General features: G+C 36.5%; 1 protein-coding gene and 1 long non-coding RNA gene across 4 annotated transcripts in view; one reads left to right on the top strand and one right to left on the bottom strand.

Annotated features, from left to right (window-relative positions):
- The first annotated feature begins 1,744 nt into the window (after positions 1–1,744).
- LOC109193700 (plastid division protein CDP1, chloroplastic) lies at positions 1,745–10,594 on the top strand. The gene is made up of 12 exons (XM_019344548.1): positions 1,745–2,213; positions 4,215–4,328; positions 4,451–4,588; positions 4,864–4,968; positions 5,063–5,185; positions 5,510–5,878; positions 6,251–6,346; positions 6,423–6,542; positions 7,196–7,261; positions 7,342–8,109; positions 9,228–9,421; positions 10,217–10,594. Exons 1-12 carry the CDS (start codon positions 1,947–1,949, stop codon positions 10,296–10,298), a joined length of 2,442 nt encoding a protein of 813 aa, XP_019200093.1. The 5' UTR covers positions 1,745–1,946; the 3' UTR covers positions 10,299–10,594.
- Positions 9,744–27,262, bottom strand: part of LOC109193702 — an 18,755-nt gene continuing 1,236 nt past the window's right edge. For 2 of the 3 annotated variants that reach the window (XR_002056326.1, XR_002056325.1), the window contains exons 2-3: positions 10,548–10,551; positions 9,744–9,755 (exon numbers count right to left, since the gene is read on the bottom strand). This is a non-coding gene — a long non-coding RNA (uncharacterized LOC109193702). Of the gene's footprint in view, positions 9,756–10,547; positions 10,552–25,429; positions 25,631–27,262 lie in introns of those variants that run through there. The other variant, XR_002056327.1, reaches the window with a different exon arrangement.

Raw genomic sequence — 27,262 nt, 5'->3', positions numbered from 1 at the left:
TTAATTTTTTGTTTTGTTTTGTTTTGTTTTGTTTTTTGTTTTGTTTTTGTTTTTTTTTTAAATTTTTTAGAATTTAGGCTATAGCTTTAATAACTTAAATATAAAAAATAATTATCAAATAATATTATCCACAATATACCAAATTATATATTTTACTTTGTATTACATTTTTAGTGTTAGTACATTTGATTCATTATGTATTCACAAACACGACAAAAGATAAAATCAATTAAAATCATTAATGAATATGACAAAAACATTTAATAAAGGGAAAATCGCATTTTTGGTCCCTTAATTAGTAGCCCATATGTAATGTTATCCCAACTTTTCAATTTGGACAAAATTGGTCGCTCAATTATTCGACCCTTAGTCAATTTTTAGTCCTTCTGTGAGTTAATTAGTTTAACTCCGTTTAAACCGTGGATATACTTGGAATTTCACATAGCATTGTTTATAATAAATATATTTCCTCCCATTCTTTCGTCCGGCCTGGAATTTCACGTAGCATGGTTTCTACTAGCAGTCTCATTCTCACGACCAACCGTAGTAGTAACTGCAGCTGAAACCATGCATGGCCCTTTTGCCAACACTTAGAGAATTATCAGACACACCACCACGGGCAAAAATAGAAGCAGAGTGACGAAGGGGATGAGGAACCTTACCTGGCATAGCCACAGACTCCTTTATTGTTGTGGTAGCAGAAGACTTAGCCATAGTTTGACCATCACGAGATCAATATGGCTTGGATCTCTGCCTTATATGTTTTCGTCGACGCACCGCCATGCCAGCTACACTCGCCGGCCTTCTCACCGGAGTCCCTCCAGCCAGCGACGAGGGTGCAGGAGCCGAAGACAAGCCCTCCTCCACCACCATCGGACGAGACCTAGTTCTTGCCCCCTCCGTAGGGACTCGGCCACCACCAACAAACACGATGAGTCTAGCCTACGGTCGAGAAGGCATAGCACTAGCCTCCACCTCTCCCGCCATCAAAGACACGGCAGGACCATCCCTCTCTGTTACGAGACCACCAAGCGCAGTCACGACCAACGGAGCGCTGGAAGCCGGGGCAAGACCATCGCTTAGGGGCCTTCGAATTGAGTCCAAGTCAGAAGAAACAGCATTCGCCGCCACCCTGAGGCCAACGCCACCAACCGTTCTGGACTCCTCAGGTCGCTAGAGACTCACTGACAACGAACCAAATCCCGGAAATTCTGGCGATCGCTATACACTTATTATAAACAATGTTATGTGAAATTCCAAGTATACCCATGGTTTAAACGGAGTTAAACTGATTAACTCATAGAATGACTAAATTGACTAAGGGTCGAATAATTGAGGGACCAATTCTGTCCAAATTGAAAAGTAGGGATAACATTGCATATGGACTACTAATTAAGAGACCAAAAGTGCGATTTTCCCTTTAATAAATACTCGTATAAAAGATGAAAATTTATCACTAAATATATTTTAAAATTTATTTATATTATAAATATAATATTAAAAAAATTTCTATTCATTTAAGCTAAACTCTAGTAATAAATAATCTAAAATTTTTCATCTTTCTGATAATTTCTTTTCCATATAATTTCAATTCCAATTTTTTTCCAAATATTTTATGCTAACCAAATCGCTTTGTAAAAGTTTATGGTGCCTAATTATATTATTTGAAATAGTAAAGGGGTGTAAATGTAATAATCCTTTTTAAGTGTCCATTTTGACAGGATTAGCCTTCAACTGTCTATTGATTATTACTGAAGTTCTCTTTACTGAAAAGGGGCTAAAAGCAACGATTATGTGCTTCAAATTCCCTGCAAATCGGAACTCCCAAAGCTCATTAGAAGAAAATGTCTTTGAATCTGTGAAGTACTGAATGTTGCGGCAACACCGATGGAACCTTCGGATATGATTATAGCTTAAAGGTGAATCCAAGGTCCTTGTAACTACGTATGGCGATTTCTCACCAAACGACCAGTGCATTCTACTTCTGCTACGCCGGCGGCGATTCCGGCAGAGCCTATTGCTGCAATGCCGTGCCCTTCAGATTCGGTTACTCCGTCAGGAGGAGACGTTTGGTAGTTGTGAGTCGCCGGAGGTTGTTAGCCACTGACCTCCGTGTCGGCGTTGCTGAAACCACGGCCGCCGACAGAAATGACGGCGCTGCTTCGTCCTCAGTGGTCGTTCCTTCCATCGAAATCCCCGTCACTTGCTATCAGGTCTTTCCTAGCTCTGTTTCTCTTGTATTTTTATTTGTATAGTACGTAAACGTGACCGTATGGAGAATGCGGTGATTTACTTTAGCTTAGCTCGAAAGTTTTTTTTTTTTTTTAATGCTTTTTTTTAATCCATATTTTTCTCAAAATGTATTGAGTTTTTGAGGTTGTACGGAGCTAAGTTGTTTATAAATCATTCTATTATTCTGTGCTGTGAACATTCTATTTTGTTCAATTTGAGTAAAGATGATATGGATTCAAGACATCAAGGAAACGAAATTGTTCTTACTGATGCTGTGAATCTCTGCTATGGTGTCTTGTGGGCAGTTGATTTGTAGGATTATTGGAGTGTATAGGTTCAGGAGTTTCTGAAACTTATTAAATGTGAGATGGAAAAGTATAGCAAAGCTAGAGGGAAGAAAATGTATTGCATAAGAGAATACATTAATTGAAATAAAGTATTCTCATCCTTCATTGTCTTCACTTACATGGAATGTTTTAAGAAGTCATAATTTGGAGGTTGATTGGATATAGTTGAAAAATAAAACTCTTGAGCTTCAAATTTTACCATTTAGACATGAGTTTGTGGTGGATAGAGAAAATCAGAAAATCGCTGCCATGGTTTGCTAGCCTCTTGATGCATTTTGTTCTGTATGACAACCAATGCAGTTACAAATTAGTAATTAGTAATTTAAAGTAATAAATTGCAATTGAGAGATCATAAAGTTACATCTAAATTGAGAAAATATGGCCCATGCTTCTCTATGTACTATTATCAAGGCCAACATGGGTTGGCTCAATTTGCAGAGGGGACAATAGAGCTTAGCAACTAAGCAACCTCAAGGTTGCAGACTTGCAGGTATGATTCCCCAAGTTCTCAGTAGCCTGTGTCGGTGCTCATCCCTCCTCAGGGATTTCCCTTTCTGTTCTCAAGCCTCTGCTTGCCCCTCTGGGGACTCCACCTGTGCTGGTCACTAGATTAGCAACATGGGACTGGCAGAAGTTGACTAGTTGAGTGGGTTCAGCTAGGGGGTTCTCAGCCATGCCATTGAGACTGCTTACATGGGAATCAATTGAAAAAGCTAAATTGCATCTTGTTTTATCAGGCTTGTTCTATATTTCAAATTGGATCATCCAATTGGCTGTTAAGTTCCATCGGAGCATGGGTGCTCCAACTTTGTTATGCTTTATTTATTTTAACTGTTTTGGTTGGAGTCGTTGGACTTGTCAAGCATGGAAGAGCAAATATTGGAAACATACTCAAGTTGCAGTAGATTTTTTTTGGGGACTTTCATGATATTTTAAAAAATAATAGATGAGAAAATGTAGATTGTGTATGGATGAAGTTTTTTGAACTTATACATGAATGAGGGAGAGGGATTGAATTTTTACAAAAAAGATTATCCTAATGCTTTTTAGATGGTCACATTCTATATTTTATATTGATCTCTGATCATTTTATGTACGTTTACAGCTTTATCAGAGCCAGGTCTTCAGCACCTTATATTGAAGCAATGATCTTCTCACTCAATAGTTTCTCTTTTATTTGTTTATTTATTTATTTTGCTTAATGATAATAATAATAATAGTAATAAAATCTGTGGAAGCTAGCAATGTGGTATTTGCCTCAGTGATTAATAACTTTTAATTCAGTTTTTGGAAGTCCTATATGATCATACAACAATGAATCGATACTTCTCTTAGTCTATGTGATTAACTCCAATTTATCCAATTTTGTGCAATCCTATGTGAAATTCTCACAAAAAAATTACTATTTTCTCAATCTTTCACATCAAAATCTATAACTTGTGCTCTCCATTCTATACATCTTGATTACTGGGCTATAGTATCTTCAATTAGTGCTTGCAGCTGTGTAAAATTGGCTAACAATTAACTAAGCTATTTTTTATAATCAAAAGCAAGGCTAGAAGACACTTTTCCAACAAGGGAAGAAGCCTTTGGTTAGAACTTGTGGTCTCATCTCTTTGTGATATAAACTTACAGATTCTTGGTGTCTCTAATAAAGCGGAGAAGGATGAGATTGTTAAGTCAGTGATGCATCTGAAAAATGCTGATGTTGAAGAGGGATACACTATGGATGCTGTTATTTCTCGCCAGGTAGTGATGCGATTCTGCTGTATTCATTAGGTAGTAGGAAATTTACATCTCTTTTAAGTTCCTTTTATGCATTGCTTTTATTCCCCAATCATGATCAATATAAGTGTACACTTTATCTTCAGAATCTTTTGATGGATGTGAGAGATAAGCTTCTTTTTGAGCCAGAATATGCTGGGAATATAAAAGAAAAGGTCCCACCAAGGCCTTTTATTCGAATACCCTGGGCTTGGTTGCCTGGTGCTCTTTGTCTGCTTCAAGAGGTGAACATCTTCTTCAAGAACACTTCATTTGGAAACTTATACCTGATATACAGTTGAGGAATATAGCGAGGATAGTAACCTGATTAAGTTTGTTATTTTGACTAGTTTTCTTTTTTGCCTTTATTCACACTGTTCATAGTACTTACATGTGTTCTATAAGTGTCGTATTTTCTTCATTTAAAAATATCTTAAACTTCATTTGGTATAAAGTTATGAGCATCAAATTAAGGCACTTTTCTTTGTAATTTTTTGAGGTAACAAATTGTTTAATTCAGGTTGGAGAAGAGAAGCTTGTGCTGGATATTGGACAAAAAGCCCTACAACATCCAGACTCAAAGCCTTACATCCACGATTTGCTTTTATCCATGGCACTAGCTGAGGTAAGGCTCAATAGAGAAGATGTCAGAAGTTATGCTGCCTTCTCTTGGCAGTTTTGTTATGCCTCCCCTTCTTATTATAGGTGCTTTCTTGAAGTGTGCAATTGCAAAACTTGGCTTTGAGAAGAACAATATTTCACAAGGTTTTGAAGCTCTTGCTCGTGCTCAGTGTCTTCTTAGGAGCAAAGTCTCTCTTGGGAAGATGACATTGTTGTCTCAGGTATAGTTCATGGAAGCTGTTTGCAGTTGCCTCGAGAATATTGTTAGGCCCCAAATAACAGTTGGTAGAAACTAGTGCATCCATAAGTCTACATTACGCATGCCCAGACTATATTGATTTACTCTTCTCTTCAACTTATCATGACTGGCTCCACTTTTACCTTGCTTTGAATGAAGTCATTCAGAAAAGTGTGTTGTGTTGTTAATTTGTCGAAATTTATGGTTAGGACAATATCTGATACTATTTTTGAATTGGGTCTATATGCTTTTCTACATTTTACCTTGCCTTTTTACATATAGTGGTTTTTCTTAAATTTGATGTTAGATAGAGGAATCCTTGGAAGAACTTGCACCGGCTTGCACTTTGGAATTACTGGGCATGCCTCATAGACCTGAAAATGCTGAACGAAGATTAGGAGCCATTTCTGCTTTGCGTGAATTACTTAGACAGGGCCTTGATGTAGAATCTTCATGCGAAGTTCAAGATTGGCCGTGCTTTTTAAGTCAAGCTTTCAGTAGGCTCATGGCTTCTGAGATAGTAGAACTCCTTCAGTGGGATAATTTGGCTCTCACAAGGAAGAACAAAAAATCACTTGAGTCGCAAAACCAAAGAGGTGTAATTGATTTTAATGGTTTCTATGTGGTTCTAATGGCTCATATCGCTCTTGGCTTTTCCAGCAAGCAAACAGATTTGGTAATGATATTTCATGCTCTGCAGTTCTAATTTACTGGTTTAATTATGCAGACTTAATAGTTGAATTCCTTTGAATAAAGCTGCTCTTACAAGGAAAGACAAATGGTCAATTTGTTTCAAATTTAATAGTTGTACTGCTTTAATTATTTATCTTGTTTTAATAACTCATATTACCCCTTGACTTTTCAAACATGCAAACAGATTTGTAATTACATTTTCAAGCATCGTGATGCTAGTTGTCTTGTTTAGCTTGAGTGCAATGTGCATTTATTCTGTTATAGAAGCTAATAGCTTATGTAATGGTTAATGAATCTATTTAGAAGTGATCAGATACACCTTTTATTCACTTCATTCTTTTTTGTTCTTTCACAGATTAACAGAGCAAAAATTATTTGTGAGTGTTTAATTGCATCAGAGGGTGTGAACTTAAAATTTGAGGAAGCCTTTTGCTTATTCCTTCTTGGGCAGGTACCCTTATTTTTTCACATCCCCTTGTGGTTCATCTTTTTATGTTCTTGGAAAATGAGAATTCCTGATTCTACAGGCTGATGAGGCAACTGCTGCTGAAAGGCTTCGACAACTTGAGCAGAACTCTAATGTGGGTTCAAGTGAAATAAATCCTATTAAGGAATTGGTTAATGCTTCAAGCGAAAACAAATCACTGGTATGTGTGTTATTGTGCTTTTAGTGACATTGTGAAACTGCTAGAGCTACTGTTTATGCAAGTACTCCTTGAACACAACTTGAATGTTTTTTTTAGGGTCACCTTTTGTTGTCATAATTTTTGAATGAAAACTGCTGAGTTTCTCCATGTTCAAGATTGTCCTCATTCTATCTGTGACATAGTTGTAGTTTATCACTGTATAACTACCTGCTACAGTCCAGATGTGCCTGTCAGTGGATGAAAGAGTTGGAAAGTCTGACTACAACAATTGTTAAGAGAGTTATGTGCTCTTGTCTTTACTTTCCTGCTCTTTTAGTTGTAGGTTATCAGTACATGGCAGTCTGCTACAGTTCATTTTCAGTGTATATAAGTCATGGAAAGCCTGATTACAACACATGCCAAGTGCAACATGCTCTTGTACCTTTTCTTTCACGCTCTTTTAAGCTTAGCAAAGTAGTGAATTGCCTAACACTTATTATGACTGTTGTACATGGTTACTCTTCTCTTTAGTTTGAATTCATGCCAACTTTGGACATTTACCTTGACCTCTTGTTGTCTACTAAGGTTGATGCTTTCTTTCTAGGATAAGGCTTTTGTTGTGTTGAACTGAAACAAATGATTTCTCTTATCAAAATGTCTTTACTATTTACCAGGAAACATGGCTTAAGGATGCTGTGCTCAGTTTGTTTCCAGATACACGAGACTGTTCCCCATCTTTGGTCAGCCATAAAATGCAGTATGAATATAACTATACTTGCCTTGTTAATACTGAGGAAACTAATATGTAGTTGTTAAACAGGCAAACTTCTTTCGTGGTGAAAAGCGCACTCCTTTATTTAAGGAAAATAAAAGGGTTTCACAGACTTCATCTCATATGAACCACAGACCAATTGCGCCTGCCATTTCGCAAGATCGAAGAGCTTTAGGTGAAACTGTTCCATGTGCTGACAGCTCACGACATCTTGGGCAAGCTGTAAAACAGTTAGCTCCACCTAATTTACAAGGCCCGATGATAGTGGACAAGGTCAATGGTCCTACTAATGGCACACCATCTATACAGTTGAAAAGAAATTTGGGTGCACGTCGACATGAAATTCAGGAAATTTTAAATAGCATCCTTGGGAAAATAATTGTTGTTGCTTGTTTTGGATGCATCCTCTTTGTCTCCTTTAAGATAATGAATATGGCATCATGGAGGGTGGGACACAGAACTAGATGGAGGCTAAGCACACCAAGGGTGACAAGCTCTACTTCCTGGATGACAGATGGTTCTCAAAATCCAAGATCCAGACATGCTAAAAGAAGCAGCATTGCCAGAAATTTGAAGAAGCTGCTTTCAAATCTAAGATTACCGGTCATGCAGCACCAAGAAGATACAGTTCTGGAAGGTAGTTGTCATGCTGCTAGTCTGTCATCTTCTATGAAAGCAGCATACAAGATGGCAATGCCTGCTGAAGAAGCTGAGAGCCTTGTTAAGAAATGGCAAACTATTAAAGCGGAGGCTCTTGGGCCTGATCATCATGTTGATGCCCTCTTTGATGTTCTTGATGAGTCAATGCTTGTTCAGGTGAGCTTTATAAATTCTCTGGGAGCAGCTGTGTCTCTAATTCATATCCTAAAACTTTCTGCCATTTTCCAATTTATTTATTTTCCATTCTTGCATTGTCAGATGTAGGGGTGTTCATTCGGGTAATTTGGTTACATGTTAACTGAATTATCCAAAACCAAATTAACTGAATGATCAATTTGGTAAAACCGTTAACCATAACTGAATTTTATTTTACCGAATTAATTGAACCGAATTTTATTTTGGTTAATTTAAATTTTTATTTTTCAATTTTTTTAATAAAAAATCTCTACAAAACTATCAAGGTTTCAATGTTTGACTCAAGGTCTCAAATTGGATTTTGGACTATTGGATTATGGATGGACTGAACATGGGCAAATGGGTTGTACTAAATCACTAAATTCTATATATAAAATATTTTATATATATATATATATATATATATATATATATATATATATATATATATATATATATATATATATATATATATATATATATATATATATTCATTAGCAATTTGGTTAATTTGCTTAAATTTCAAATTTTTGAACTGAATTAACTGTTAATTTTCTCAAAACCTTTAACTGTTCACTAAACCGACAAAGTTTGGTTAATAACCAAGTTAAAATTTTGTTCGGTTAACTGAAATTATTTCAGTGAAATGAACAGTCCTAATCATATGATTTAGAGAATGATTATATGGTATGAGTAATTGATATTGTCTGATTATACATGTAAGCCACACACAATGTAATCAAGCTCCGATACTCATATAATTATAAATATTTCAATATCTATTCAGTTCAGCACAATACAAGTTCTCACCAAGTAACACATTAGCTGGTGCACATCTATGAACACATGATCTGGCAATCATAGTTCTAGTTAGATGATATGTACTCAATTCGTTGTCCTAGGAGCACAATGAATAGATTGGTGCTTGAAATTAACAAATTCAGTGCTGAAGTTTTATGTTGGCTGGTTTAGTTACATTCTTTGTATTCGTTTGAACTAAAGCAAGATTTTATCGACTTCACCTTAATATGAGAACCTAAACTGATTAATGTCCTGCAACTATCTGCTTTGAATTTGTACTCTTCTGAACTATTTTGTAGTGGCAAGGTTTGGCTGATGCAGCGAAAGACAAATCATGCTTTTGGAGATTTGTTTTGCTGCAATTGTCAGTTCTGCGAGCAGACATTTTAACAGATGAGACTGGCAAGGAGATAGCAGAGATAGAGGCTCTCTTGGAAGAAGCAGCTGAACTTGTGGATGAATCACACCCCCCTACAAACCCCAACTACTACAGGTAATATAGTTTATTCTCAGGAAAGATGTCTGTTCATGCCTTGTGGTTGTGCAACTCTGCTTGTTTGTATTTGTTATGTGCTGGGGGGGAGGTGCAACAGTTAAATGTTGTGCTTTTGGTTTTAGCATTGCAAAAGAGTGCTGTTTTTAGTTTACAAAAGATTAGACATCAATGCCAAAGTCTGTCCATGCCCAATTACTCATTCTTACCCATCTGTTAGGCGGGGGGATTGAGCGTCTCAGGCTCTCAGCTACATATTAGTAGGGGATTGTTTTTAAGGCGAGGTGAGCTCGTTAGGCAACTGGTCTCCACCGACCGGACACCTACGCGACGCCTTAAACAACAATGATGTAAAGGATATTTGAACCCAAAAACATTTGTCATTGGTGCTATGTTTAAATGGCATTTTATAGTAGTTTGAAATAAACATGTATACCTTTTTTCAGCCAAATCTTCTGATGTAAGTCTGCAACTGTAGTTCTACATTCATTGGTTCTTCTCAGCTTAGGATGTTTTCAAAATGTTGCAATCATGATCATATGATTGAATAACCAATTCAGAAAATTATCGTTGGTATCCTCATCCATTTTCAGCTAAGAATGCCGATTTCTTTATGCTGCCATCTGAAAGAAAGATAATGAACAAAAAACAATGAAATAAGGTTCTGATTGTTAATGGTGCATATTTTTATTGTATTTTCTATGAACAATGGTACATATCGAATTTAAAAATAAAAATCTGTCAATAGTATCCCAATATCACTTTCTTCTTACTATTTTTATTTTTAAATTACAGTTCTTACAAAATCTCTTACCTCCTAAAGAGGCAAGATGATGGTACTTGGAGGTTTTGCGAAGGTGATATTCAGACTACATAGTTTTCAACATGGCAGTATTAGAGCTGCTTTTTTCCTTTATGTCCATATAACCTAATCTTCCTGCTGCATGCCTGTATACTATGAGATTATCAACCTGACAACAAACATCAACCAGAAAGGTAGTGACTAGCTTCATTTTTTTTTTTTTTTTTTTTTTTTTTTTTTTGGGTTCTTTAGTTTTCTCGTCTCTACAGCATGTAATGAGAACTAATTAAATTATAGCATGTTATTAACCTCATTTATTCCCACTCTTCTAACAGTCCTAATATCAATCTCATTATTGGTTTTATAGTTATAATTGATCTGGTATTTAGTCTGTGTGTGTGTGTATGTACTATGTGGAATTGGAATATTTGTGGTGTTTCTATAGTATGCTTAAAGAAGTTGTACAATGTGCTTTATTAGTGATATAAAGGTAAGAAAGTGCATTGTTATTAAGCACAGTATTTTATGATGATAGTATGCTTAGTGAAGTTGTACAATGTGCTTTATTAGTGATATAAGGATAGGAAAATTCATTGTTATTAAGCACAGTATTTGTGTCATCATAAAATTTTCTCACAAACTTAAAACTATAGTTTAAGAAGTGCTTACTCATGTTCTGGTTGTATTCGCATGATCATATTGTGTAAGACTGCAAATGCAATTAGAATAAAGTACATTAAGTTAGCATGTCATTTTAAGCATGGCTTATTCTAATTGACATGGGGGTTGGAGGTGGTTTAACCCTTCAAACTTTGTGTATTACTTCTACCCTGGTCTTTTAAATTAGTGTATAACGTATATAAAATTAAGGTTGTGTTTGGAAATCCGAAAAATGATTTTTGGAAATCATTTTTCGGGTTTTCCATGTTTGGAAGGGGTTGGAAAACCTAGTCAATGAAAAATATTTTCCGTTGATTGGAAAAAATCAAGTCAATTTGGTGGGAAATGACTTCTGCCAGATGACCAATAATGTTTCCGGCGGAAACCATACCACTGGTTTTTGTCGGAAACCTTAAAAAAAAAAAAAGAAATGAGAGGAAGGGAACAAGAGAACTTCTCTCTGGTTTACGGCGAGGGAAACCAAAGAGAAGTTCTCTCTGGTTTCTTCCGGCGAGGGAAACTAGAGAGAAGTTCTCTCTGGTTTCTTCCGGCAAAGGAAACCAGAGAGAAGTTCTTTCTGGTTTCTTCTGTCTTTTTTTTTTTTTAATAACTCTTTCAAAAAAAAAAAAAAATATATATATATATATATATATATATATATATATATATATATATATATATATATATATATATATATATATATATATATATATATATATATATATATATAACCATGTATGTAAGGGTATTTTTGGTATTTGTAATATAAAAGCTATTCCCATAAGCATGAGAATAGCTAATACCAAGGCTTCCCTAGGAATGGCTATTCCCTTGCAAAGGGAATAGGTCATTCCTATGAATAGTACTCCAATGACAAAGTGACGAACCAAACAATAGAATAGGTCAATTCCAAAGAATGTCATTCCATTCCTGACCTATTCCATGAACCAAACATGCCATTAGTATTACTTTGTCCAATTTTACATGTATTGTTTACTATTCATTGATCAAATTAATTATTTTTTCTCTGTTTATTTTTTTTATTTTTACATTTAATTTTTTTTATTTAATAATATTTTTAATGTAGTTTCTAAATATATAAATTTTATATAGAGTTAATTAAACCAGGGATCTTTTGTCTTCGGTGTCAATTTCAAATTTAGTCACAGACTGTCGTTTTTATCATTTAACATTTCAGACTATTATTTTTTGGATACTTTTAGTCTTTTTCATGGCTTTTCTTATTTTTAGTAAGGGTATTTTTGTCTTTTCATATTTTTTTGCTATTTTTCGATTTTAATTGATTTAAGATTTTATTAAAATCCAGTTGAAAAGTATGGTTACTAAAAATCAGAGGTTATTTAAAGTTTTAAACCAATTAAACGAGTTGAAATTGTAAAAATAACAAAAGAAAAATATGAAAAGATAAAAATACTCTTACTAAAAATAGAAAATGTCATGAGAAGGAATAAAAGTGTCTAAAAAGATAAAAATAATAGTCGATGTTAAATGATAAAAAGTCTAGGACTAAATTTGAAATTGTCACCAAACACAAGAGACTTTTGGTGGAATTAACTCTTTTATATATTAATACTAAATTTAATATTATAAAAAATTGAATTAAAACAAACCTCGCTAATTGAACTGGACATTATGGGACGAAGGGTGGATATTATTAATATTTTATTCTTAAGATAATTAAAATATCAAAATAATATTTTGTCAAGTCTCATTTACATTAGAATCAATCATTGTGGTATATAACATTATACCTTTGCAAAATCATTTTGAGCATGTATATATATTTCTAAATAAAAATGCTGAATTATCAACTAAGTTATTTATGTTGGTTTTCAGATTTTTTAGGGTAACCACGCGGTGGTCCAATATTATCGAAAAATAAGCAATAAATAAAGTGAAGAGGAAAAAATAAAGGAGACACTATTTTTAACGTGGAAATTGAAAGGTTAAAACCACGGGCCTTTTTGGGTAGTGTCAAGGCAAAATTCATTATCTTTTGTAGATAACTAGTACATGTACAATTTGTGTTGTATAAAGAGATGTAGATGGCGTGTGGAGAGATGAAGATGATGTAGAGGGGTGAAGATGACTTGCCTTGATTGAGCTCTCTTCTTGTATTTATAGTAGAAGAAATATGGTAATGTGATATGTTTATGGTAATTGGGTATTTATAGTAGAGTGGAATATTTAATGTAGGGATGGCAACGGGGCGGGGCGGGGCGGGGGCGGGGAGTATACTCCCCGTCCCCGTCCCCGCTACCCCGACCCCATCCCCATCCCCGTCCCCGTCCCCGTCCCCGGCGGGGGCTTGAAAAAATTCCCCATCCCCGTTCCCGCGGGGATTTTGGCGGGGACGGGGAATCCCCATCCCCGGTCAACTCATAGTCAAAGTGTTAAACTAGTAGAAATAAAAAGAAAAAAATTGAAATGACAATTAAAATTTAACTATTTTTAATAAAATACGAACTAATGAAGTTCAAATTAAATTCCAATCCGAAAGAGCAAATATATACTAAAAATAGTTTAACATTCAAACATTATGAATTATATTGACTTATTGTTGTTACTTATTGTTGTTATATACATAGTAATACAGTGCACGTATTATTCCAATGTATACACATTCAAATATTCTATTTCCTAATCCTAAAATAATATTCTATATATTATTTATTTATTTATTTTAATTTTTTTATTTATTTTCGGGGACGGGGCGGGGCGGGGCGGGGAGTGGTATCCCCGTCCCCGAGGGGAGTTTGTGAAATTCCCCATCCCCGTCCCCGATCCCCGAAATTTTTCCCCGTCCCCGTCCCCATCCCCTACGGGGGCGGGGATCCCCAACGGGGAAGGGGTACATTGTCATCCCTAATTTAATGGGAAATAGAGGAATTTAGGAAGTATAAATGGGTTTACGGAATATAAAGATATTTAGGTAATAGGAAATGATATAAGACTGAAAGGAATATTTAGGAAGGTAATTTATTAGGGTTGACTTGCTTAATCTCGGGTTACCATATAATTCTTTTTTCCACCGTCAAGGATAACTGTCTGTCAAGACTAGTTGGTCATGATCCGAGTGTTGAGTGCCAAGTGCTAAGTTCGGCTGGGTGTCCATACTGGGTATCCAACAATTTACATTATACTTTTGGCCCTTCCAAAATATGATTTTGGATACCACCCCTGCTAGAATGTGAGTCTAATTAAAATATATCATACTTGCATGTGTTTGTGTATTTGTTCATGCAGTTTATACAGGGATTGCGTGCAAGCCCAATTAAAATAAAGTGGATTTAAGTAGCACGTTGCGCAAGCAAAAATTATGTTCTTTTGTATTTGTAGTACAAGCTATGCAGGAGCAGTAAGCAAACTAATAGTTGAATTTTATTTTAATAAGCTATAAGGTGCAAACTGAATTATCATTTCGAGCAACTTTTATCCTTTTGTACTTCGTGATTGTTACATAGGTGAGATAAGATTGGTTGTAATTAGAGAACATGTTAATTGATATATCTACTTATTATCTTTTTACACATCACTACAATTTTTTCAATTAATTTATAGTTTGGAAAAAATATCTCAAATTAGAAGAGTTGTTCCCGGATAAGGCATAACAAAAAATTGACAAAAAAAATTAATTTTCAGAGGATATGTAGTGGTCATTTTGATGATTGAGGATTATATGTAGAGGAGTAAATAATTAAAATGGTCTTTCGGCTATGGTATAATTTTTAAATTGATTTTCGACCATCAATTTTATTAAATTACATCTTCAACTATGTAAAACTAAACTTACCTATTTAAGTTTGATAGCGTTAATAGTCGAGGATTATTCGCTAAAAAAAGTACGATAATAATAATAGACAGAGTGAACTTCAATATTATACATGAGAATCCTTAGTACACTTAGAGGTTACACGTAAACTCACGAAGCTCCAAGTAGGTCACCTAAGAGTTCTTCTTCTTAGGTTGACCATTCGGTCTACTACTGCAAGATCTATTTTGTATAGTACTTGAGGTACTATTCAGGTTAGCTCGCGAATATGTACCTTTCGGAAGCTCCACAACCTTTCGAGCAGTGTCACCTACTCGAATGATTGTCCTTACCACTCGTTTCATACTTTACTTCGGAATGTAGGCCCTTCCATCATTCAATCTTTGCAACCTTTCGGTCTTGTAGTTTTCTACTCTTCGAGTCTTCATCTTCAATCTTCAACTCTTCGAGGTCTTCATCTTCAAGCTATTCAAAAGATAATCATTCGAATGTATTGTTGAGACTGGTCGAAACGTAACCTTTTGAGTTATCATTCGGATTGATTTGTCTATCTGAATCGTCACTTCTCGAGTTACTATTCGGACTAATCGAATCTGTGCAGAAATAGCCTCAGTCTAAAAGATAAAATAAATAGGGTACTAAAATTCCTAACTTTTGGTATCATTAAAATCTAAATACAAATTTTCATATAGTGACCGACTATCAGGTAGCCTACTTGGGTTGAGTAGCTAAGAACCTCACCTCTTTTCAATGTAAAGGCATGAAAAAACATGGTCAGTCGGCTTCGTTGCGAGGGGTGACTGGTTGACTTTCGACCTCATACGCCAACTGATTATTCTGGGCGGCATGGTCGCCTAGCACACAGACCAGGATGCCTACACGCCCACTTCCATTGTAAAAGTCAGATCTCCTTTCCATGATGCAAATAAGGCCCGTTGCCTCTCGAAGAGGAGTGCCTTAGGCCAGCCACTACGCTCTGAATGGTGTCTTCCTTATGTCTCCATTGTGCTCTTTTTTTCTTTTTTGCTAACTTGTTCTTTCTCTATTTTTTTTAATCAGAAACTTTGACTTCGTTATATTAAAACCAATAATAACCTATACAAATAAGATTTAATAGAATTCTCTTTATCTAATTTTTTTCCTAGCTAACTTACTAGTACAAAATAGGTCATTCATGTCTGTTGTAAAAAGAAAAAGTCGTCTATTTTACAACAGGTGCCTATGAACAATACGCTAAAAGTCTGGACTTTAGGTGTCTGTTCCTTAAAGACGCCTAAAATCAACTATAGGCATCTTATATAAAGGTGAAATTAAGGCATATCTTAACTCGCTAAAACAAATGTATTTTCTTTATAACATGTATACCATTGAATGTTAACCTTATAGGTTACAAATGAGTGTTTGTGCGAAAGAAAAATACAAATAATGAGGTGATGTGATATAAAAGTGAGGCTAGTAGCTCAAGGATTTACGCAGAGACCTAGAATTTATTTTGATCAAATATACTCTCCCACAATGGATGGCATTAAGTTCCGCTACTTAACATCATTGGCAGTGAGTAACAAATTTTAGATGTTCAGCTATTATGTATTTGGGAAATCTCTAATGGATTTAAGGTTCTCGAAATGAGAGAAAGATGAAAATTGCAACATGTATATTGTTGAATTATAAATGTCTTTGACCGAGTGTTTTTCCTCCTGAAGAAGGAACATGCAAATAATATGTGTCAGTATGTGTTCATAAAGAGTTACTAATTGAGTTATTTATTTGCTTATTTATTATCTTAGTCCATGTTGATTGCATAATTATTATTGAAATACATAAAAAGCTTGATGATATTGGCTCATGCCTAAACACGGAGTTTGAAATAAAAGACTTGGAAAACCAAGTATTATCTCGACCTGCAGATTGAGTATTTCCGTGAATGAATTTTATACACATGTTAGCCTATATTGAAAAATGTCTTTGACACATTTTATATGGATAAGTATCATTACTTATCACACTAGTGGTCTCCAATCTCTTGTAGTTGATAAAGAACCAATTTTGAACTCAAAGAGGATAATGAGGATATGTTAGGACTGGAAGTCCATCACTAGAGCACTACTTTATGACCAGAAGTTTAATAATTGCACTAGGTCTGATATTCTATTTGAGATGAAATTGCTAGCAACATTTGATGTTCATTTTGTAATGAAATATTGGAATAGTGTTTAACATATCCTCTAGTATCTTCGAGTTACAAATGTTTTTGACATTTATGTGAGAAATCGATATATGATTTGATGTGCTACTTGGATACTAGCTATTTTGTTTGATCCCTGTAATGTCAAGTCGTAAGCTGGTTATGCTATGTTTTCCCCCAATGTCCTATGTGAGGATAATAAAAAGCTTGAGTTGTACAAATGTGAAATTGGTTATCAAAATGAACCATTTGAGGTTGGAAGACTGGGAAATTAAATAGTGCCTAGCATTTTTTCAGTGCTTATTTTTATGATGCATTGGTGCATAAACACCTTACGGTGTTTTCTTCATTTGTTGCACCATCGGGGCTTCGATGTACCATTTGGTATTTTTACCGAAAGGTATCGATTTTTTTGCTACAAACTTTTGAAATGTACCCTTCAGATATCATCTTCTGGTTTACAATTTTGGTATCGCTCCATTTAATTTTATTATATAGATTTTTCGCTCTAGTGACAATATGAAAGTTTTGTTCACTAAGTCCCTGCCTGCATCCATTTTTTTGAAAATATGTTTATAAACTTTCAGTAGATGGGTCTAGAAGATTAATGTCTTCAGGGGAGCGACAACGTCTAGATGTACTAGAATGGATAGTCTAGAAGACTCTTGATATCTTGAGGATTTTGTCCTGAAAGCATATGGTTATACTCTTTTTACCTTAGCTAGGTTTTTTCCCATTGGTTCTTTTTAAGGCTAAGGTTTTTTAACGCGGTAACCAGTGTAACACATGATTTCACGTACTTCGTGTACTCTTTTCCTCGACTAGATTTTTTTCACATGATTTTTCTAGAACGAGGCATGAGTATGGTTAGATAATGACCAATGGGGTGTTATAAATAGAGTTAATTACCATTTTGGTCCCTTAACTATGGCAAAAGTACCAAATTGGTCATCGACTATCAATTTTGGCCAATTAAGTCCTCAATAATTGATTTTGTATCCAATTTGGTCCTCCGTCAGTTTGGCTATGAACTGGTGGTCTCTTTTGAGGGCAAAATGAGACTTTCACTATTTTCCTGCATTCCCGCTACAAATAATTTGTGTCCTCACTCCCTCTGCAAAACTCACAGCCGACGGAGCAAGCCATAGAGTTGCCTGGACTGGCCTTAGGCGCTTCTTCATCGACATTCCATTTTCCTAAAAACGTCCAGAAACCTCACTCCATATCCCAATGTCGCCTTTCCGCACCTTGCAGCAATAACAAGAGGTTCACCGTCATAGCTTCCGCTACTTCCAATCAGAATCCATTGATTGCGACTATCAAATCTGAAGGCGTCGCGATTGTTTTCGACGCCATCAAGTTTGAGAAATTTCTATCAATGCCACTTTCGAGAGCCGAGGCGCAGACCCCGACTGATGTCGTGGAAGAGCAGCAAGAGGTCGTTTAGGAATTGGAAGAGAAAGAAGATTCACTGCTGACTCAGTTCATGGAGTCCAACCCCGAGACCGTTGAACCCCTGAAAGCACTCCTCCAAGTGAGGGTCGAGGCCGGGGAGGACGAAGAGGGCCTCAAATTGCTGAACAAATTGGCTGCCGCCCAGCCAGAGTCCCATTTTAGCCTCAAAAGAGTAAAAGTCCCATTTTGCCCTCAAAAGAGACGGCCAGGTTCACATCCAAACTGACGGAGGACCAAATCGGATACAAAATCTATAGTTGAGGACTTAATTGACCAAAATTGATAGTCGATGACCAATTTAGTACTTTCGCCATAGTCAATGGCCAAAATGGTAATTAACTCTTATAAATATTAAGTTATTGTCATTAGCATATAGTGTCTCGGTCTCTCCACTATCCCACTTTCTCTATTTAATATTGTATATAAAAAAATGATCAATGAAATTGGTGATTGGCAATTCTATGAGTTTAAATTCTTCTTCTTCTTTTCTCCCTTATCTCTCTATTTTCTCTATGTCCTTTATTATTTTATAACAATATACAATTTTTCTTTTAAATATTTATAAATTTAAATGATGTTTTAAAACTTTTATGAACTTAGCCGAATGAATGATAACTCCTACTCACCCAGCCATTTTTTGGGTGCAGGCTTCCTGCTTCAGGAATATGTACTCATAGGAACAGCAGGAATTGCACTATTTATTAATATGAAGTTATGAACAACTACTCTTACATATATATATATATATATATATATATATATATATATATATATATATATATATATATATATATATATATATATATATATATATAGCTGCATATAAATTGCTCTACATTAGTGTCAAATAGGCCCATCTACTACTGCGAAGTGTTCAATTCCCCACACGATCTAAAATATATTGTAATCAGGCACACTTACCTTCTAAATTTGCTCGATTGGGTTTTTTCGCAGGTTACCCACCCGTTTGCAATGACGTGGCCCAATTACGCTTAGGTGACATTGTTTACATGGCAAAAAATAACAAAAAATAAAAAATAAAAACGATTGCGCGAAATATAAATTAGGAATTAAACTGCTGATTTTCCCTAAAATTTATTCCCAAATTTTGAAACCCTAGCCGTCGACGCCATTGACGACAGTGGAGAAGCAGACATTGACGACATAGACGACCTGCCCGGTGGACTAGCCGTCGACGCCATTGACGATAGTGGAGGACAACATTGACGACCTGCTTGGTGGAGAAGCGTACGACATTGACGACCGGCAAAGTGGAGAAACTGAAGACAAGCAACTATGTAAAGCTTTGCATTATACTAGGGATTTCTAATTAAAATAAATAGGGTTGTCGAATGGTTGCTGTTCTGTAAAGTGATAAATAGGGTTGTGGTCCTACTTAGTTTTTTTAAAAACAAAGATGTTTGTTGTTCTGTACGAAAGTGAAAGTGTGTATGTGGTCCTGTTTTTGTGTATAGAATGTCTGGTAAAGCTCTTGTGGGGTCCTACAAAACACTAACATTAAATTTTCTGGTTGTTGTGATTTTGAATTTGTGTATTTAATAATTGTGAAAACATGTGAAACATATTAGTTTTGTCTGGTTGTGATTTTTATATTGTGCATTTACTTATTCTATTTCAAGATGTCAGATTGTATTGAAATACTTATTCACCATGGTGGTAACTTTATAAAAACCCATAGCCTTAAGTATGTAGGAGGAGAAGTAGAATCTGTAAAAATTAACCCAAACTATGTATGTTATCCACATCTGATGAAGTACATAAAAGAGCAAAGATATTGAAACATTGTCTCACTAACATACAAATTACCTGAAGAATCCTTTAAGTGCTTGAACTTTTAAATAATGATGCCAACAGTATGCACTTAGTTTAGATTACATTGAAGGGTAAGAAGTATGAAATATATGTTGAACATGGGCTAGATGATCCAGAGCTGGTTTCTATTATGTATTTACCTAGCCCTGAAACTGCAGAAACAGAAATAGATAATAGGACTCAGTCTAGGTGTTTGAGTGATATTTAATTGGACTTTGATGGGTTTGAATTTGGGAATGAGGCTGATGTTGGGGCTGAATTAGGAGGGGATGTTGTGTCTGATTTTGAAACTGATGGTGGAGCTGAATAAGGAGGGGAAGTAGGGTCAGATTTTGAAATTGAAGGTGGGGCAGATAGTGATGAAGAAACTGATGGTGGGCTTGATGAAGAAACTAATGGTCGGACGAAGAGTGATGATGGGCCTAATGAAGAGGCTGTCAATGAGGGTGTGGGTAGGCAACCTGAAACTATTGCTGCTGAGGGGAATGCTTCTGTTTACTATGATTATGTTGATCCACCAACCATTCAAGAAGAGGATGAGAATGTTGTCGGTGAAGAGGTCCAATCCAGTAGGATGAAATCTAGATACCCAAGATATAATCCAAAGCCTGATCCACCTCATATTGAGTTAGGTATGCAGTTTGATGATAATGTGCAATTTAAAAATGCAATGATTAGTTATGATGTACATAATAAAGGAGATATTTATTGGAAAACAAATGAACCTAAATATGTAAGGACTGAGTGTACTGGAGAGGGGTGTCCATTCTACTGTAGTGCAGGGTGGGAAGATATATACAAATGCTTTCAAGTAAAGTTAGTAAATCTGGTCCATAGATTCAATTCAAAGTACAAGCTAAGGGTTGTGAGTCAAAAGTGGCTTGTAGATAAATTAGAGGACAAAGTAAGGAATGATCCTTACATTGGTTTTACTCAGCTGAAAATGCTATAAAGGTTGATTTAAAGCTCAATATCTCAATCAACATGGCTAGAAGGACTATAAAAAGAATTATAAAGAAACTAGATGCAGGATATGAAGGGTAGTTTAAAAGACTGAGAGATTATGCTCAAGAATGTCTGAACTCAAATCCATGTAGAACTGTTGTGATAAAAACAAATAGGGTTGTTCCTGATGCTCTATGTGTGTTTCAGAGAATATATGTGTGTTTTGGTGCTCTTAAAAAAGGGGTTTTAGAAGGTTGTAGGGAAGTGATTGGCTAGATGGATGTTTCTTGAAAGGTATGTTGAAGGGAGAGATTTTAACAACTGTTGGTAGGGATGGAAACAACCAAATGGATCCTAGCACAAGTAGCATTGCAAACAGTTCAAGTGGAGGGAATTAACTCTGTCGTATTTCTCTTAGTGTTAACTATGTTTTGGCTTGGCAGTGTAGCTATGTTTTGGCTTGGCTTGTAACTATGTTTTGTTAGTATCTTTTGGCAACACTTACTATTTGTGTAGACATGGTAGTAGATTAACTCTGTTGAATTTCTCTTAGTGTTAATGCTTGAAAAACCAGTTGTGGTGTATGTTTGGCAGTGTAACTATGTTTTGGCTTGCTTGTAACTATGTTTTGTTAGTATCTTTTGGCAACTCTTACTGTTTGTGTACACAAGGCTATGTTTGAATGCTGAAAATTTGTACAATTAGTAAAGTTTGGAACTTTATCTATTGGATGAGGTGATAACAATTTTGGAACTTATTCTTTCGTTTGTCATTTTGGGGTAACATGTTTTACCATTCTGTTTCCTTGGCAATTTAGGTTCTGAAATTGTTGTCTGTAATATCTGTATGTTTCTTTTGCAAATAGGATTCTGTATGTAATATGTTGCTATAGTGATAATGCTATCTTATGATATATGAGGGCAGTTTGAGTTGAAGAGAAGAGGGAAGTATGGATAATCATAGTGCTTGGCTTGTAACTATGAATGTTTGTGTTCATGTTTTGGCAGAGTAAACCAATAGCATTAAACTTAAAGGGAGAATGGTCAATGTTTGTGTTAAGGCCATAAGAAAAATCAAAGATACAAAATGTTATTAGCATTCATACATGCCATTCGATTCACTAAAACTACAACATAATCTTAATTTGGGTTTACAAGATTCAGTACAACATAATCTTAACTAAAACTAACACAATTAAAAAATAAATCAAAAATCACTTTCTCTTTACATCTTTCTTCTCCTTCAATTTCCTCCGCTGCAATTCACTCTCAATAATTGCACGTAGAACACCTATTTCACTCATCAAGTCAGTCCTCATGCTTGCAAAAAATTTCTTCAATTCCTCCATTCCACACGCGTTTTGAGTTTCTTTGCAAACGAAAAAACTGCACCCAAGACCCTCCTGAACAAATTTAAAATAAATTTTCTCAATCCAAAATTGACAACAATCTATAAAATTAAGGAAATAAACACACCTTCCATCTTTGACATCCATAAAATTTCCTCACAGAATCTCGGGTTGTGCAGATTTGAGCCTTCAATCCACACCTACAGTACATAGGAGACTCATACTCCAAGTTAGTTCGCACGCTAGATGAAGCCGATGATGATGACATTATACAGTTGAAGCTTGGCGAAGCCCAGGAGAATCGCGATTGAAGATTGAAGAATGGAGAGCTAATTTCGTTTTGTGAACTGAGGACGTGTTGTGAACTGATGAGAGGGAAGTGTTCTAGGGTTTGCTAAGTAATTCCATGTCACTAACTATATTTTCCACGCAACCAACTGGATAGGCAACCGGGTGGTAACCTGCGAAAAAGCCTAATCGAACAAATTTAGAAGGTAAGTGTGCCTGATTAAAATATATTTTAGATCGTGGGGGAAATTGAACACTTCGCAATAGTAGATGTGCATATTTGACACTTCTGTTGTTCTTTTATATAAATAGACATAATCAATGATTAAAAATACAAAAGTTAAAGAAAATTGGGATGTTGTTGTTGTTGTTGTTAAGCGGTTGATGGTTGGTTGTAGCGGTACACAAAGAAAAGAAAGTGAAAGCATATTTCAAAGCCCGTAGTAAGCTGAATGTAGACCGGTCCAGACTAAGAATCATTTCATCGATCGCCTACCTGTGGCCAGGGACAGGTCGACGAAGGCTATCCCTAATAACCATTCCATCGGCATCATACTCAAAAGAAAAGTTTGATCCTGGCGCTGGTTCGAATCCTGCTCCTTCCTTGGGTTGTATTACCGCTAATTATCGGTTCAGTAGGGGAATCTCTTTCATTGCCGCCCCTCTGACGGACCTCCTAAAGAAAACAAGTTTTGGAAGAGGCCAAAGCTGCATAATCATTTCATCGTCATCGCTTGGTGTACAACTGAAATTGATGATGCGTTCCCTCCTTCCTTGTTAAGGGAGGAATAATAAGGCATACAAACATCTATAATTAGTAAGAATCATTTCATCGACCAACAAAGCCAAAAGCAAGAAAAGGTTCGTAAGTACTCTTTTCAATGTCCACTTAGATGAAAAGTACTCGTTTCGACGTTTTTTATCCTAACCGTCTCCTGCTCCAAAAGCCGGGGACCTATAGACCAGAAAGAGAGGCATGTGCGACCCCAGGGAAGGATTTAGGCGCTTTGAACAGCCTCATTCCCAAGAACAGTCTGCACAAAGTCAGGTATTGACCATTGCGGAGGTAATTGCCTGCCGGAAATAAGCATCCACCCTCGATAGTGCTCACAAACGCCTGAAAAGAGCCCTCCTATATCCGAGGGGGCGCTCTGGGTAGTCGATGTGATACTTACTATTGGATGAAGTTGTCGTAGATAAATCGATGTTACTAAAGTGGGTAGTTTCATGTTTCAAGTTGACATTAGAACCCTTTTTATTTTGATAAAGGGTTATTCGCTTAGTGAGCAAAGTCAATCAATGCCAATTTTGAAATGCATTTCAATGCGCTTTCCAAGGATGTAAAGAACTGGCCTGCCTGAGAGTGAAAGTTTCATTTACATTTAGACTGAGTCTCACTAGTTGTAGTTGTCCACCTTGTAACAGGATAAGTCCCATTATATTATTTAGAATTTAGAATAGTGGTTTAGTATATTTACGATAATATATTGGGAGTAGCATTAGCAGAAGAAGGGAGTGAGACTTGAGATGCAAGGGGCGGAGACCAGATATTCGCTCTCTTTGAATCCAGATACGCCGATCTTTCGCAGAAAGAATCGCAAGGATTTGAAAGCAAGTTCTCAAACCTAAACCTATTTCCCAGAAAGAAAATAGTAAACTGGGACTGCTTTTGTCTTCCCTATGCTAGCTTTCTGTTAGAAATAATCATTTCCTAACACTAATTTATATAATAAAGGTTGTAATTTCATAAGGTACTCACGGTGATGATTAGTGATGTGTAAAGGCGGAATTACTGGGTGAAATTCTATCCCTCTCATTCTGTTAAAATTTAAGTTTATAAGGGTTAAAAGATGTATAATGTAAAAAGGTTATGCGTTTCCTAAAAGGAGGTTTCACATTCCTAAAGGGATTTCTATTCCTAATAGGAAGTTACTCATTCCTCTTGAAGAGGGTTTCTCATCACATCTATAAATACTCAGGAAAACTCTAGGGATCTTAACGGTTTCAAGTCTATAAGTTTTCTAGTCTCCATATCATCATGAGGTGATCAAGGTATACGGATCAGAGAGGTGAAGCATTATATTCTTGATTCAATCAATTTAAAGATTACATCTCCAACGGAATAAGTAAGTTCTATCTTCTCTATTTAATTAAAAATCCATGATCATAAACATTGTTTAGTTGATTGATTTAATTTACATGCGATTTATGATTAATTGTGCTTCCGCATTTAAGTTATAGCGCATAAAAGATTAGATATATATCCCTTCAACATAGGTCATCGAAAGGATCTCGGAGACCCACCAATGTACGAAAGTCATGATCTTTCAGAAAACGGATTCCTATTCAAAGAGTGCATAACCGCATGGATAAGCTCACGCTAACCCTGTAACACCCCTAACTTTTAAAACATTTAAAGCTTATTAAATAAAGGTGAATCTATCATTAATATCCAACAGAGCGGAACTAACAACATAAATGTCGGAGTGCTATGCCACATCTAGGCTTGAGAGCCTAGATGCACAGGCTAAACTAACTAAACAAAGCATAATCTATGATTAATATCCACAATACAAATCAAGGCTCACAGGCCATCTAACTAAGACTAAGCTAACTCCACGAGTCCATCTAGCGTGTTCCGAAGCTACAAGTCGGCACTTGAAAAACGTCAGCGAATAGTGCTAGCAACCCACTCTCACCCGTTGAGTACAATAAGTATAAGGCCCGGGAACGAATTCACCGCCGTATGGCTGACCGGCGATTACTAGCGATTCCGGCTTCATGCAGGCGAGTTGCAGCCTGCAATCCGAACTGAGGACGGGTTTTTGGGGTTAGCTCACCCTCGCGGGATCGCGACCCTTTGTCCCGGCCATTGTAGCACGTGTGTCGCCCAGGGTATAGGAAATCATTTTGAGACTGAGGAATACATATATAGTCCTGAACAACTCTAGTTTTAAACCAAGATCAAGACTCAAGACACAATAACAGACTTTACACCAGAAGGCAACATAATCATACTAGCATGCAACCTAAGCTCGCACGATAAGATAATAACAAAGCTCAATAATAACAAACAATGGCAACAAGGAGCTCAACAACAATCAATCACAACAAGTACTCAACAGAGAGCACAACCATCATCCAACCTTATACCAAGTTCCAACCTTTACTCCTCTCCATCCTTATTTCAGTTCCAACCTGTACCTCCAGGCCACCCTTATAACGCCTCCCTTATCCCTTCGGAGCACGCATGCTCCCCTCCGACCTGCCTCCACAAATCCACCGATCTGATAGCGCCGCAGTACCATTAACACATGATCTGTGCCTATAGCACAGTAATCAAGGGGTCTTGCCTATAGCACGGAGACATGGCACCGCAGCGCTTATAACTTGATCCATGCCTTTAGCAAGCAAATCAAGGGTGGTATGTGCCTATAGCACAGTGACCGAGCACTCGTTGTGCTAACCGCCAACAATTCATTTCCACCAATCTCATCACATTTCCCCTTAGGGACCAACCAATCACAACAACCAGTGCACTGCGTTAACAACAACCAACCCCACTCAGTCAACAACGATAATCAATTCTCAACAACAACAACAAGCAAAGCTCAACAACAACAATAACCACGACACACACAACTCGTAAAACTTAGAAACATCATACGAGACTCATAAACATCGAACGGGGTACAACGGGACACGGGGAAACACAAAACGGGGTAAAACATCACAACAAGCCGCCCCATTCCAACGGGTGTACGGGGTGGTCAACCACCCGCCGGCCACTCGCCAGTGGGCGGCCATGTACCAGCGGGTACACGGCGGGTGGTCAACCACCCGCCGGCCGCCCGTTGGTACAAGGGCGTGCACTAGCGGGTGGTCAGGTGGGGATTCGTCCCCCCCCCCCCCCCACCGACCCCCCGCTGGTACGATGGTAACACGGCATTTTTCCCCTTTGGAAATTGAATCAATTAAACCCAAAATCAAGTCCAAACACATCCCAATACACATCAACAACAATATGGACTTGAGCAACAAGAATTAAACCAAGAAACACCACAATTATACCCTAAACACAATCCCTAATCATGTCAAGACTCGATATTAAACACATAATGGTCTAAGAGCATCGAGAACCTCAATATCATCAAGAAATTTATATGCAAAGCCCTAAAAACAAGCCATAACCTTGCATCAACACTCGAGCATGCATTAACCCACCCAAGAACACCAAGAACATCACGACACAAGATTTACAATATAAACCCTAAGGACAAGCTCTAAGCATAATTAAATACAAGAACATACCGAGACCACACAGGGCCACCAAGAATAACAATAATCCATATCACAAAATCCTAAAGACAAGCTCTAACAAAGCATAAATACAAAATCATACATTCAATCATTCAACGGAGCCAATTAATAAAAGATAGCAAGGAAAATAGGTTTTGTAAGACATGAGTTACCTTTTTAGCTTAACTAAACTTCTCACAACTTCCTAAGATCTTTCCTCAATCGATCCTCCC

Source organism: Ipomoea nil, unplaced genomic scaffold (genome assembly GCF_001879475.1).
Source record: "Ipomoea nil cultivar Tokyo-kokei standard unplaced genomic scaffold, Asagao_1.1 scaffold1900, whole genome shotgun sequence".
NCBI lineage: Eukaryota > Viridiplantae > Streptophyta > Magnoliopsida > Solanales > Convolvulaceae > Ipomoea > Ipomoea nil.
This window is presented reverse-complemented; position numbering and strand designations above follow the sequence as displayed.